We start from the raw sequence: 15,293 nt of genomic DNA, 5'->3' as shown, positions 1-15,293 counted from the left end.
CTAGCCGTATTTCCAGATTTATCTGGCCGAACGCCCTCTTGAGGCATAGCATTGTGTAAATACAATGTTCCCGACGGGTATTTGGTCCTGTTAAAAAATAAAGCCTTCGTGGCCTAGTGGTTATGATGCTTGCCTTGTCAGCAAAAGGTTGCAGGTTCGAATCCCGTCGGAGGCATTTTATTATACAATGATTTTTCATAGGACTTTATTCGTTGAAAAGCTACAGGGTATCCTACGATGTTCCATCATGTCCTATTAAACACTGTATATGTACCTTTGATGATTTATATATTATATATATAATTCAATCATTCCTGACGATGACATAATTAATGTCGAAATATAGAATCCCGACACGATGGCGTGCATTTCGATACTTGGAGTATGTATTATACTATCTTAGTCCATTTAGGTATGAATTTATGTGGAACAAGATGCAAGCTATTGCATTAAATAGTCAATAGAAATCCTATTGTATTGTATACAAAATTTTAAAGTAAACTTGTATTATGAATAACAAATTTATCATCATATTCTAATGGTCAACAAGTTTAATTTAATGGGTAAATGTGTGGATTCTTTTCACAGCCTGGCAACAGTTTACAGATAGTCAAGTTTAGGACATTTTCATTTCAACATGCATTAAATAAAGTAGGCATGAGGAGTGTTTCACAATGCTAGTGTTCCAGAAATTTCAGGCAATCAGCATTGTTTGTTGTAATCGTCATTATTGTCAATTTTTTCATCACTGTATTCAAATTAAAAAAAAAAATTCAAAAAACTTTTATTGTCCAAATTATATAAAACATACAATTGGAAATTTGTTGTTTGATACACTACATAAAATAGAAAAAGTTAATAATAAAAAGTCAACACACAGAAAATACAAAAGTTTGAACACACAACAAAACAGTATTCATAACAGTATTATAATAATGGCAGGATGAGGGCGCCAGAAAACAACTTTCCTTCAATTCAAGGTATTGCATTCTGGACTGGTGTAGATAACAACCAATCTGTTGAGAATGGCAAAGTAAAGGAAAGGAAAGTTTGGCATTCCATGGTTGCCAACATCATTGGATATCAGAATCAGATAGCACATAGAGAGAGAGAGAGAGAGGAGAGAGAGAGGGGGGAGGAGGGGGGGGAGAGAGAGATTCAATAATTAATAAGTTATGAATAGAATACCACCATAACTTACCAACAAGCACTTCCATCCTGTATGACTCCTTTCCACTTGGCCGGTCTGATTCTCCAAAACCTCTCATGTCTAAAGCTACACATCTATGAAATAAAACAAAACAACTATTTTTGTTACTTTATAGAAAAAACAAGTTAATCTTGAAAGCTCCCATGAGGGCAGTATAATAGAGGCAGTAGAGTATATCAAAACATGCTTAAATCAAGGAGGAAATATCCTCCATGCTTAAATACTGTATACAATGGCGCAAGTTATTAATATTATATTGGGTTTCAGCACGGGTTTGCATGAATGGCACGGTTGGTTAACACTGTGTTGTAAGGAACTGAAGGCCGTGTTTCTAATTTTTTTTTTTGTATAAATGAAAATTTTAAGTTTGCAAAAAAGAATTAGAAGAGCTAATAAGATAGAAATCTTTAAATAATTAAAATGTTCACTTGTAAAAAAATTAAAAGGTCTTAAAATTGAAAAAAAAAAAGTCTAAAAATTGAAAGAAAAAAATTAAAAAAAATTGAATATCAAGACATGATTTGAACTCACAACCTTTGGTTTAATAGAACACACCATTAACCGAACGCTCCATTTATACGGCGTGCCCTGTTAGTGGTTATGCAGTATGTTTCTCAGCTTTTTTGGATGGATAATCCTAAAGTACAACATAAGATATGTTGTGATTTGGAGATTGAGATAAACTATTCCCAGTTACCTGTAATTAACACTGAATGCCTTCATCTGGTGTCTCCAGGAGTACCAGCATTCAGGGAACCCATGCAGGAACAGCATCAGTGGTTTGCTTCGATCTCCAGCAGCAACATAATGTAGCTTCAAATTCTGCTCAGTAAATAAAAAGAGACAGATTAATTCAAAGCTTTGTACTCAGTAAAAATTGATAAATAAAAATTAAGTTAAGTCGGCCACATGTCAACTCGGCTGCCTATGAATAAAGTAAAAATACATTACAAAAATTTAATATTTTTTTTGTACCAATTCCTTGTAAAACTGCATATTTTATCGGTATTTACGGTAAATCATATAAAATCATATACAGTTTCATTAGTTTTGATAAACAATGAAAAACATGCAAGTGACAGCAGAAAATGTCAATCAAGACTCTCCTGGTCATTTCAATCATTGAACACACTCATTTTTTTTGTGTGCAGAATAGAGGTTGGTTTAGGGCCCAGTGGACATCTGGGGCCGACTTGACTTGGGGTCGACTTGACTTGGGGCCGACTTGACTTGGGCCGAGTTGACTTTGGGCTGAGTTGACTCGAATTCAAATTTCTTGTCTTTTGATGAGGCCTGGATTGCTCAACAAGTACCAGTACCCCGTATTTCAACTAAACAGAAGGCGTAATCTGAAGGTTTACTCACATTAATCCTCAAAAATCCGTGCTTGCCAAGTTCTTCATTGTCCATACAACCTGGCCAAGTTCCTCGTCGTTTCCGCTTAAAGAACCAGCCAGGGCCTTTCCTAATAAACGAGTACAGTAGTCCAAACAAAACTAGGTAGCCATAAACGAGGCCTAGCAATAATGAGTAATAATAACCAGGAATTCTGCCTGAGAAAAATCCAAACCTTCGTATGATAGACAACATGTTTTCACTATAGCCTGTAGGCTTACTTGTACTACTTCCGACAAACAGTATCTAATCAAAATAGCAGAACAACAAAAGTTATCTTTTCTTCGAGATTGTTTTGATTCAGGACGATCAGCTGGGTGCAGTCAACCTTGACCTGTTGCGCAATATCTAAACCTTTGGAAAACGGTCACGTGACGGCAATAACTTGAGTAAACAAAATTAATGTCGACAATACGAAGGAGGTATATAGGCCTAAAGTCCACTGATTAATCTCAGATATGATAGATACTCCAAGTATCGAAATGCACGCCATCGTGTCGGGATTTAATATTTCGACATTATGCCATCATCAGGAATGTATATGCCCTGTCTCTTATACACATCTAGATGTGTATAAGAGACAGGTATTGCATTCTGGACTGGTGTGTGCTATTGTGCTGTTTTCAAATATTTATTAAATATTTATAGTGATTTTATATTGTATTTATGTTACGCTATTTGGGGGGTGAAATGAAATGAAATAAATTAGGAACATAAGTTATGTTATAATCGTATCAAGTGTAGCCCTCCAAAGAGAGTTCCTTTTTCATTAATATGCAAAGAAAAAGGAGTACGGTATATGCGCATTCCAACCTGCAGCCTCTCAATGATCAAGGCGCGGGTATCCGATTGGACCACAGGTACATGTATGGTTCAAATTTAGCCCCCAGGCAATTACTTTTTTTCTATTTTACAATAACATAGTGGAGCCATTGGATATTGCCATTTGACATCTAAAATTAAGTTGCCATCTATAAAATTGTGTACCTCAGTCTGAAGTGGTGTAGCAGGCCCGACGTATAGCGTGACTTAATTTGTGGGAAGTTCGTTTCAGTGGAAAGTGGACCCTTATCGCCGATACTCTGGAGAACATTGTTAATATATCTACGAATATCCAATTTTTCGTTTTTAAATGAGGACCTTCTCCAGTTTTTGGGCGGTTCTCGTAACCCCCTTAAATCCCCACGCATACGGGCCTGTGTAGACCCTTCATCTGCCAACGTCCCTCCTTCGGGGACCCGGTCATGAAAACTTTAATTCCAGATGGTAGGAAATGAGCTTTTCCGATTTCTGAGGTGTCTTTTAATGACATTTAAGTCATATTTAGGTTTTCCCCCTCTTGAAAACGATTTAATGAATCGCTAATCCCAAAGAGAAAGGGGGGCGGGGGGTTGTTTCCAGGCAGGGTGCAGTGAAGTTGTAACCTTTGATGTTCGGTTCGAGATGTTCCCATGTAATTTCACGGTTTCTTGGTTCCAGGGGCCCTCCCCTGGGAAAATTGTGATTCTGATTGCAGGAAATGAGCTTTTCTGGCTTCTATGAGTTTTTTTAATGACATTTTAAGTCATTAAAAGTTTAGGTTTTTCCCCTCTTGAAAACGATTCAATGAATCGATGAACCCCAAAAGAAAGGGGTCGGGGGTCCTCCCCTGGAAAATTTTGATCTCTAGATGCCGGAAAATGAGTTTTCCCGGCCGCTAATTTTCCCATTGTAAAAAAAAAAACAAAAAAAAACCCTTTTAATTTTTGCCCAAGGATGGGGTGTCCGGACCCGCTGACCTCCCTCCAGATCCACCAATGGATAACTTAGGCCTATTCTAACTGGTAAGGTCTTATTTAGCACGGCATAATATTTCGAAAACTTTATTTTTATTTTTATCCTTAGCTCATGACTCATTCCATCATTCCTCCAATGGCCAGATTTACTCTTACAATTTCAACTGCCAGATGACAACAATGTGTCTACTTGCATTCCAAGGGGCAGTAGACATGCACAAAAAGACAAGCACATCATTTCAGTTTTATTTATTCAAATTTTCTTATCATTTCAAGAATCAGTAGAAGTATAATTGCAACTATTATAATCAATGATGTTATGAATGAGAGGACACGCCATGGATGGCAACATCTAAACTAGTCGAAATATGACAATCAGTGCTATTGAGACAAAATTATGATTAGGCCCCTATATTAAAATACAAAGAATGTGATAAAATGCGAGATAAATCTAAAATTTTCTCGAGTATTCAGCCAGTTAAAAATTTATTCATTTTCATTTATAATTTTCATGAAATTACAAAACAACACATTTTTGTTTCTGACTTTCCCTCCTCCACATGAAAGAGTTTACCAAATAAAATGATATTAAGTTGAAATTTGAGATCTTATTGTAGTTTATCTTCTATAATGTGTAATGGGAATAAGTTTAATCAAGTCAAATAAATCTTAACGTTTTTCAACTTTTAATTATTCATTTGCAAGGCATTAACAGCAGACCAAAAGATGCTCAAACTCGACAACAGAGAGAAAAGGATGTACTCGACTGAAGTACACAAGAAAGTCATGAATCAATATTATTGATTCCTCAAGAGCCTTGCCCAGTACGTACAACGCAAAATTTGGTTACATGAACTTGTAAATGATAGCAGGGGCAATTCCAGAATTGGGAGAAACTTTCACAGATGTAAGGTAGGCCTATCACCTCAGCCCCACCATGGTTGGGACTGAGGTAGAATATATATGTTATGGCATCTCTAGATGGCTGGAAATGACATTCTCAGACATAAGGTTTACAATATAATTTGTTTGCCCATTTTTCCCCACCTCCCTTTAAATTGTCCACTGATCTGCAGTGGTTACTCACTTTCGTTAACGCATAATTTATTACTGCACATAGTCATACCCATCGGCACTGACTTCCATGACACAATTGATAATAAAATGAAATAAAAAATATACATTATTCTTTGTTTTTGCAATTTGCAAAAGCTCTTAACATTTTAAAATGAAACAAGAAAACTAAAAAGACAAGTATTTCATTGCAAATCTGCCTAGAAGAAAAGGCAAATTTATAATATTTTTAAAATATAAAAGGAACAAACTAAGGTTCGACTAGAATCTGTCAAGTACAAATACCATTGTTCAAAAATTTGGTTTTCTAGCAAATACGTTGAAGCAAGCATGTAGTCAAGGAGATGGAAATCAAGGAAAGAGTGGTCATTTACAACATAATAAAAACCAAATGATATGATACAAGGTTAAATGTTTATATGAGAACATGATAAAGCCTCTAAATTATTGAACATTCTACTGGGACAACACATAAATAAAGGAAACTCAGCCAATGGTCTGGGGCGGATGCACCCCCCTAAAGAAAAATAATTGTTGTATTGTATTGTTTATATCTGGCAGGATTTTTAAGGTATAGTTAATTTCCTGCCGCCTATAGGTCCTTATTCTCAAAACTTTGTCTCTGGTGCGGACTCTCACACACCCCCCTGCCGAAAAAAATTCCTGCATCCAACCCAGATGGTGGTCCTCTTAGCACCCATTTTCGTCCACCTTTGGAATTTGTATTTTGTGAACAATTCTAAGAAATAGCAAGCAGGAGTTTACTGCATCCTCATTTTATAACTTATAGATTAGATTCTATGATATATGGATCTACACATACTCAAATCAAGACTGGAACCACATGGTTAGTTTACAGAAATTGCAACTTTTACAGAATGAACTTTTTGTTTGAAGTTTGATAATTCATAAAGAAATTTAATTTACTTTAACTCAAAACTGACTTCTGTCAAGAACTCAAATAAAATTTTAAATAGCTCATTTAAAAGGATCAAATTAATTATTAGCTCCAATGAGAAACAGATAAAAAAAAAAGTAGTTTTCACCAATTTACATTTTACTACAAAAAATTTCTATAATTGATTATCAGCCAATTTAAAAATCTATGCAAAAGAATACAGGAAAATTATTATTTAACTGTCCAAAAATTGACATGGCATATTTGTTTAAACTAAGCAATTCAAATGTGGAATTAAAATTCTCAATTTTTTACCTCATGACTGATAGATATAGAGATTGATTAAGTGCCTTTTATTATTTTATTTAGAATAACACAAAAAAAAAAAAAAAAAAAAACAACCAAAAGATGAAGCGTAATTTAGTTATATAAGAAGATGAAAATTACACAATTTTATTAAAGTTAAGATATGGTGTGGCTTTCTTTATGTAAGTTGAATTGCTATTTTATGTCCATCTTAGTCTCTTAATCTCTCATGATAAAATTTTGATCAAACTTAAAACTAATTCTCCTTTACCCTAAAGTAGAATATGCCATTTTTACACAAGGGAAATGATCTAAATTAAAATACTGTACTTTTAATAATTTTAAAACCATGCAAGGCATGTATTTATCAATATGACAAAATTTTCATCCAACATAACTACGATTTCATTGCATTACATTATTTCAAATACAGTTGAAAACATTAAAGAGTAGAACCCTCCACATTAGGATACCTCTATTAAAAGTACACTCCTATTTAAGTTGACACTTTTTTGGCTAAGAAGCAAGTAACATTTTAACACTATGACTATGGCCAACATTGAGGGGACATCCATAAGAAACACTTTATTTAGTTGCAAAATGTGCCCCCATAGGGGTTCTACTGTATATTTTCATTAATTACTCAGTATAACTTCTACTCCTTCAAGAACTCGGCCATTAATCTATTCACTTCATCTGGACGATCTTGTTGTACCCAATGACTGGCGCCTTCAACAATTTTCAATGTGAAATTGTCTACGTACTTCTCTGTTCCTTTAGCTATTCCGACCTCTAGAGCAACATCCTGGTCACCCCAAATAAGAATTGTGGGGCAGGTAATTCTTTTTGTCTTCATAGGCTTTGTACTAAAAATTGCACGGTAATAATTGATGGCCGCAGTTGCAGTACCTACAGAAAACAAGTTACAGACAATTTAATTACTCCTGCAACATGCAAGTTCATTTTACTGTTCAAATGTTATGGCAGCAAGAAGATGAGGATTTGACAAAAACATTAATAACATAAATTAAATTATCATTAATAATAGTAATGATAAAAATAAGAATAATGAAAATAATGAAAAAAATAAGAAATACAGATTAATAGTATACTAAAACTCAAGTAATAAAAACCTATAAAAAACAAAAACTACAGTAACAACTAAAACATCATTATTAATATTCTATCTGGATAGATGAATATTCAACAATCATATTAATTTAAAAATATTATAATTATATTAAGAAATGACGTTTGTGTGAATACTCACTACATACTCAAATACTTCACATGGGCAAAACATCAATCATATTGAGTTTTCTGAGGGAAATCTTCAATAACAATAATAATAATAATAATAATAATAACAATAATAACTAGACTTATGTCTGTTTGAACAACAGAACATAGGGCTTTTCCTCACTGCTTTAATGAGAAATGAAGTTGAAATTGCAAAAAAAGAAAAGTCGTTAAAAGGTATAAAGTAAAAAAATAACATGGAAAACCAAAATAATTTTAATGAAGCGGAAAAAATGAAGTTGGAAAAAAAAAAACAAAACACGAAAACCAAGTTCACCACGACATTATTAGTGAGACTTGAACTATGGCTGCAATGGTAATAGTGAGGTACATCGGGACCCATAACCATTGCGCGCTATATGGGCCGACCTTGCATAGGAAAGTGCATTTTCAGTTCATAGCGATTAATCACTGAAAGCAAAAATTGTTCATGTATGTAACGGTAGTTTTGTGATTAACCTAGCTGTAACTGGTTTAAGTGCTTTAAAAAATGTAAATTGCGTTTTAAATAATTTAATAAACTGTCAACAAAAAATCTTTAAATTATCCTCATATCCACACCCTACTGCAGATTGTCACCAAAATTGGATCATTTCTTCATTTCCCCATGAAAAACTATTCTGCAAAGTGTTAATTTTATCCATCTATAACAGGGACGTAAGCAATTTAAATGACCCTCAAATTTACATCCTATCCTGGATCGTCCCCTACACATAATATCTTCCTTGTAACTTGGGTTAAACATCACCAAAATATAAACATTTCTTCATCGAAACACGACAAACTATTTTGGATAGTGTCATTTAGAGCCATTGACTATTTTTAGAGAATTAGGTCTGGGACCTTAGGATTTTAAATGATGTATTGGATACATCTCTGAAGTGCTTTCCAGTATAACTCTGGTCATTAGAAACCATAACAATGGCCAGAGCCAGAGTGTCAATCAAACTTAACTGACCAATCAGGACTAGGCTAGGAATATGCGCTCATCTCAAAAGTACACATGCACAATCGCACATGTTTGCATACGTATTTACACTGTCATTGTGGGCTTAGTGGAAAGGTCCATATGCTCTTTGAGGAATATTGCTATTCATTAAGTGAACAGCAAACAGACATATTCCATGAGGTTTGTTTACTGCCGGTCACATGACACATAGTGGGTATTACTATGGAGAATTTACAATGCATTCAGTGTTAAAGTATAGGAAAGGGTAATGTTATGGTTTCGAAAACATTCACCAATTATTAACGCGAGAAATAACTGGCAAGGAAAGGCACTATGATTATTCAAAATAGTGTTTGTTTACTGTACTTATTCTAGTGTTCAATTCGCTTTTGAATTTATGTGATCCTTTGTAAACCTAAGCTAGCCTAGAAATCGTAGCTTGCAAAATTGCAGTTCGCAGATCAAAGACTCTCGTGCATAGAAACAGGGCGTAGACATGCAGGGGCCTAGGCTAAACATTTCTCGAAAAATTTTAATGTTTGGGGCCAATATCTTTTGGAGCATTAAACCATTATGGATAAACTTTCAATTACAATTTCCAATCAATTTGGTATACTTACTGGCATTCCAACAAACATTATTCAACATCAATTATGCGCTTAACAGCATAAACACTCCGAAGAAGCCACAAGTTTTCCTATTACCGAGCGTCGCTTGCGCTGCATGTTTACAATTGATACCCACTATATGTCACACGACCAACCAAGTGGAATGTGTCTATTGTTTCCAACAAAAAGTATTTTACTAGGTACCCTTTCCTACTGCTGGGAAAAGGGTGGAAAGCAACAAAATAACATGCCTTGCTTTAGAATGCCAAAAAATACTTTATGTCATTTGATTAAAGTCCTTTCCCTCAACAAAAAGCCTTCACAGCAATTGCTGCAATATCTAAATGAAACCTATATATGATTAAAGATCAAAATTACCTTTATTAGAGAAAGAGAACTTCATTGCCTCCAAGTCGGTTGTAGTGAACATTTCTGGAGATTGAATTCCAAATGCACGGGACATGTAGCAATCATTCAAAAAATGAAGATCTTTGGAACGCGCCAAAATTTCAGGTAAATAAGGGAGCTGGAAGAAAAACATGTACCTGCAAATAGAAAAATTGAAATAACCTGAATCAGAAATACACCACTTATGCTACGCAGTAAAGGCTTAGCCTCGCCACGGTGTGATTTTCCTCTGAAAATTGGTAAATAGCAATTTGTAGGAATTTGAAACAACAACAACAACAGCAACACAACAACAGCAGCAGCAGCAAAACAAGAAGAAGAAAAACAAGAGGAACAAGAACAAAAACACGATGACAACGACGACGGCGGCGGCGGCGGCGACGACGACGACGACGACGACGACGACGAAGACAACAACAACAATAATAATAACAATAATAGTCATTTGTATATGTGCCTAAAAATTTTTTTTTCTCCCTAAAGTGCTGCAACCACAGCTCAAACTAGGGGACTCCATCATTGTATGCTTTGAGAAAGAGATGAGATTTCAGCAGATGTTTGAGGATAGAGTTTGTGTTTGTTATGTTTATATGCACCTAGTTATAGAATTTACCTACGGTATTTTACATAATGACTATGAATATGATATTAAAAATGATAATATGCACATAATATAATCATATATTTAGTAATAATAGTTAAATATTTACTATATATAATAACAATATCAACTGATAAATTATGATGGTAATAATTGAAATAGTGAATTACATCTTGAACAATAATATAATAGTACCTTATTAATAATAATAATAATAATAATAATATAATCAATAATAAACAAAATAACTTAATAATTAACATATTAAAAATTTACCATGATTTTTTAAATTGACTCCAATGTGAATGAAGGTGTTCCATGAAACGGACAGGATGGCCACAGTTATTAATAATCAACTTGTCAACAAGGTCTGGGTATTCCATTGCAACATGCCACGCAATCTCACCACCCCAGTCATGTGCTACCAACACACAAGAACTATAACCAAGTTCTTCAATCAGTTCCTTCACATCATCTGTACATAATCCAAAGAAATAATAAACATTTCATTAACACCAACATTAACATCTTTCTCTGGTATGATATGTTTCAACATGGGTGACGGAATCATACTAATCTTTAGGCCAACCATCACAATCCATACAATTATACTGAAGCTGCGATCTACCATCTCTGACCTTTGAACTCACCAGAAATTTCAGGTGATGCCCCCACCACCCCATACCCAAGTTGGTTCATATTTGTACACCCCCATACCTGCCCCCTAATGGAGATCTTGGATACAGATTCATATAACCCTACATGCCTACCAATTAGAGCCTGGAGTGTGTAGTTATGCATGCCACTTGGAATGTCGGATTCACCATACCCTCGAAGGTCAAAGGCTACAACCCTGCAAAACAAGAAAACAAAGCACTATGGATAAGCGATAACTATAATATAGTTTTTCCCCCAATTAAAAACCCCTACAATGACACACTTTTCTGTGGTTTCATATGGGCACCGATCTTTTAGTTTCACAATGACCAAAGCGGTCTATAATTGGAGGGAGACCTGTAATATTAAAAATAATAATAACTTCAACAAAAATAAGAATGATAACAACAATAATAACAATAATAATGATAATAATAATAATAATAATAAAATAATGACAATAACAAGAATAACATAATAATGATGAAAGAAATCACCAAAATTTAGATTATTAAATATTTTAAATAAAAAAAAAACAAAAAAAACCATGTTTAATATGAGTATCGTAAAAAAATGTGAGGCCATATAATAAGCTGAATGTTTCATTGATTATTAGAACGCTGCAGGGGTCCCGAAGTCCCTTGCAAGTCGCGGGAGTCTTCCGGAAATCGGAGTGGCCTCCCTCACTCCTGTGAGCAAGTAAAAATCTCCCGGGAACTAATAATGCAATTGTCATTCAATCCCCTACTTTTGTACTGGCACTGAAATTGTATCTTTCGGACATTCTTGGCCTGTCCATGGGGACTTTTGCACCAAAAACCCAACCAAAACAACATTTGTACTGCATTCTTCTAATAACGTCAACAAAAATAAGAATGATAACAACAATAATAACAATAATAATGATAATAATAATAATAATAATAAAATAATGACAATAACAAGAATAACATAATAATGATGAAAGAAATCACCAAAATTTAGATTATTAAATATTTAAAAAAAAAAAAAAAAACCACGTTTAATATGAGTATCGTAAAAAATTGTGAGGCCATATAATAAGCTGTATGTTTCATTGATTATTAGAACGCTGCAGGGGTCCCGAAGTCCCTCGCAAGTCGCGGGAGTCTTCCGGAAATCGGAGTGGCCTCCCTCACTCCTGTGAGCAAGTAAAAATCTCCCGGAAACTAATAATGCAATTGTCATTCAATCCCCTACTTTTGTACTAGCACTGAAATTGTATCTTTCGGACATTCTTGGCCTGTCCATGGGGACTTTTGCACCAAAAACCCAACCAAAACAACATTTGTACTGCATTCTTCATTGTGACTGGCTCTGGCAAAACCAGCCATTTGTCGGAAAAATTCAAAATTGAGTTTTTGGTGTTTTTAGATTAAACAGTGTTTATTTGATGGAATTTGGTTGTGTTTGAGAGAAGTCATAAATATTTAATTTATTGGATATCAGCCATATAGGATTTGAGAAAACAGCTTCCAAAATATTATTAAGATTTTTATTTTAAAAATACTTTTATTTATACTTTTGATTTAGATTTAGTGATTGATCTTTTGCATAAATGTTTCTCAATATATCTTCTTTTATAAAATGCAAAACCCTTAAAATGTTAAAAATTTTGATCCTCCAATGTTTTGGATGCTTCTGGGAAATTAGAAATTGCGACAAACCGACTTGGAGGGTTTTGCCACAGCTGGTCATATATATTACTTAGTACCAATAGATTTATAATAAAAAGGTTCACATTTTTGAATTATTTTATGACTCAAACACATTATAATACCATTTCATGACCAGTCAATAATGCAAGCTGAGTTGCAGACCAACTGCCAAAGAGACATATGCAGCAGTTTAGCAAGGTGGGGACGGGCCCCAGTGTAAGATAATTGTCGGGCCCTAAAAGGCACCTGATCGGACAGAGAGACAGAGCCTTGGTGGGGTCTACTTAGGTGAAACTCTTAATGCTCATACATTCTGAGATTTAAAAAAAATGATATTAATGCAAAATATCTATAAAATATTTGAAAAAAATAGTCAAGGATATTGAGAACCAAATATGGTCAAGAAGTCATATTATAGTTTAGGGTCTATTGGGCATTTTGTTAGTCTCTGATAAAGTATACTGACTACAAAAACAATTATCAACCAAATTGCAGTGAAGTAAATCTAAAAAATGTGCACAAATTTTATATAAAAAGCCATCCTACTTGCAGTTTAGTGACACATAATAAGTAACTTGTAAATGAATATAATCAATATGGCCTCTAAAAACCTAATATTATTGAGGGGTAGAAATTTTTAAGTTATATTTTTATAGTCTCCAATGGGGAAACCTCCTTCATTAAAGCCTGCACCCTCTTTGGTACTCAGCTCCCTACCTGATTTCATTGTTAGCTATTGGCTGCCATACCTGTAATCCTTCTTGAATGCCTTCATCTGGTGTCTCCAGGAGTACCAGCATTCAGGAAACCCATGCAAGAACAACATCAATGGTTTGCTTCGATCCCCTGCAGCAACATAATGTAGGCGTATGCCCTGTGGAAAAACAACCATGAGAAAAAATAGAGTGTTTTCCTACCGTCATCCTAAGGGGATACTTTTGCATTTAACTTGTCCTCTTAGCTCTCATGTTTAATTAAAGGACCAGGAGCTCAAGTATACTATATTACACAACAAAACTTGAGAACCCCTATTGAAATAATTGTCTTTTTTCGCAATTTTAGGGTTATTCCCGATGCTCTTTTGCGATTTGATCTGTTCATGTGTTTTTGTTTCTGTTGTATTTTTTAAAGAGCATATTAAATAAATTAAAATCAAAATCAAATCAAAATACATAAAAGTATGTTAATTGGTGAAAAGTATATTTTTTCATCTGACTCTCCACTGACCTGAGTACAGAATTGTATTAAAATCTCTATAAAGACAAACAATTTTATTCATAGAGAACTGACCAGGCATATTCTCAAATAGTTTTGTAGCTTAACGGCAAATTACCCCTCTTTCACTGCGCTATTGTGATTGCAAACTAATTAGGATGGTAGTTCCATTGTGGTCTGAAACACAATTCATAAAAATCCTATTAATCTCACTCACTTGTTGCAAAAACCTCTTTGCAACAACAAAGTTTTACCATATGACCCCATAGTTGGAAGGGATGCTGAGAATAGCTCTCAAGTGGGCCCCAAAAATGGGTGGAGGAGGGGGGTTGGTGGCTGTGGTGATGGCTCCTAGCGGGGTCTAGGGGAAGAGTCCCTGGTAGGGGTTTGGGTCCGCAGTTTAATGTAGTTTTTTTATGTTTAATTCAAACGCCAATTCCATTATTTTCTGCCATGTGCCGGAATACCAATACAAATGCAGGCTGTGTATTATTGGCGATTCTATTTTCATTTGCTCGAGGGTAAAAATGAAATTTCTGTACTTTTGACCTTGTTCTTTGAACGTTCTTGTTCCGGGTACACACGTTTCACACCCCCAGCACATGCCCATGTACAATTTGTTTCCCTAATAGCAATAAATTACTTATTTTAAAATTAAAACTCCTCCTTCCATGTACTGTAATAATAGACACTCACAAGGTTTGTTTACAGCCGGTCACATGACATACAGTAGGTATTATTATTATGGAGAATTTTAACAGTGCGATCAGTGTGAATAGGAAAGGGTAATGCTATGGTTGCGAAAACAATCGCCCACTATTAACGTAAACAATAATTAGCAAGGAAAGGCAATACAATTGTTCAAAAAAGTGTTGATTTATATATTTATATTATTTATATTATTTATTTCATTTTCTAGTTTTTTTCTGTGCTTTGAATGCCTTGAACTTATGTGATTTTGTTATTAAACATAGCTAGCCTAGAAATCATAGTGTGTTAAAATCACAGTTCGCGGAACAAAGACTCTTGTCCACCTAAACATGCTGTAGATACACAGAGGGGAAAACTGCCCCTCCCCTGACGGTTTTTACCGGGCCGCCGTCGTACCAGGCTGGGTAATAAGAGAAAAGAAAGAGGGGAGAGGGAGGGAAAGAGAAAGAAGAGGAAAAGAAAAGGAAAGAAAAAGAGAAGAGAAAAATAAAGACCCAAAGTATAACAAACA

General features: G+C 34.6%; 2 protein-coding genes across 3 annotated transcripts in view; both read right to left on the bottom strand.

Annotated features, from left to right (window-relative positions):
- LOC117120288 (epoxide hydrolase 4-like) overlaps positions 1-2,946 on the bottom strand; it is a 6,021-nt gene extending 3,075 nt beyond the window's left edge. Inside the window, exons 1-3 of the mRNA XM_033265299.1 lie at positions 2,576-2,946; positions 1,908-2,032; positions 1,202-1,284 (exon numbers count right to left, since the gene is read on the bottom strand). Coding sequence (XP_033121190.1) covers positions 1,202-1,284; positions 1,908-2,032; positions 2,576-2,800 — 433 coding nt within the window. The 5' untranslated portion in view covers positions 2,801-2,946. The remainder of the gene's footprint in view (positions 1-1,201; positions 1,285-1,907; positions 2,033-2,575) is intronic.
- A 3,014-nt stretch (positions 2,947-5,960) lies between these two features.
- LOC117120293 (epoxide hydrolase 4-like) overlaps positions 5,961-15,293 on the bottom strand; it is an 18,166-nt gene continuing 8,833 nt past the window's right edge. For both annotated transcript variants that reach the window (XM_033265308.1, XM_033265307.1), the window contains 5 exons: positions 13,606-13,730; positions 11,294-11,376; positions 10,800-10,998; positions 9,893-10,059; positions 5,961-7,567 (listed from right to left, as the gene is read on the bottom strand). In XM_033265308.1, coding sequence (XP_033121199.1) covers positions 7,314-7,567; positions 9,893-10,059; positions 10,800-10,998; positions 11,294-11,376; positions 13,606-13,730 — 828 coding nt within the window. In that variant the 3' untranslated portion in view covers positions 5,961-7,313. The remainder of the gene's footprint in view (positions 7,568-9,892; positions 10,060-10,799; positions 10,999-11,293; positions 11,377-13,605; positions 13,731-15,293) is intronic.

The sequence above is a fragment of the Anneissia japonica genome, unplaced genomic scaffold (assembly GCF_011630105.1).
Source record: "Anneissia japonica isolate Jap-2015-1 unplaced genomic scaffold, ASM1163010v1 scaffold284947_len354889_cov159, whole genome shotgun sequence".
In the NCBI taxonomy this organism is placed as follows: Eukaryota; Metazoa; Echinodermata; class Crinoidea; order Comatulida; family Comatulidae; genus Anneissia; species Anneissia japonica.
Note: the sequence above shows the minus strand (reverse complement) of the source record. Positions and strands in the feature narration are given on the sequence as shown.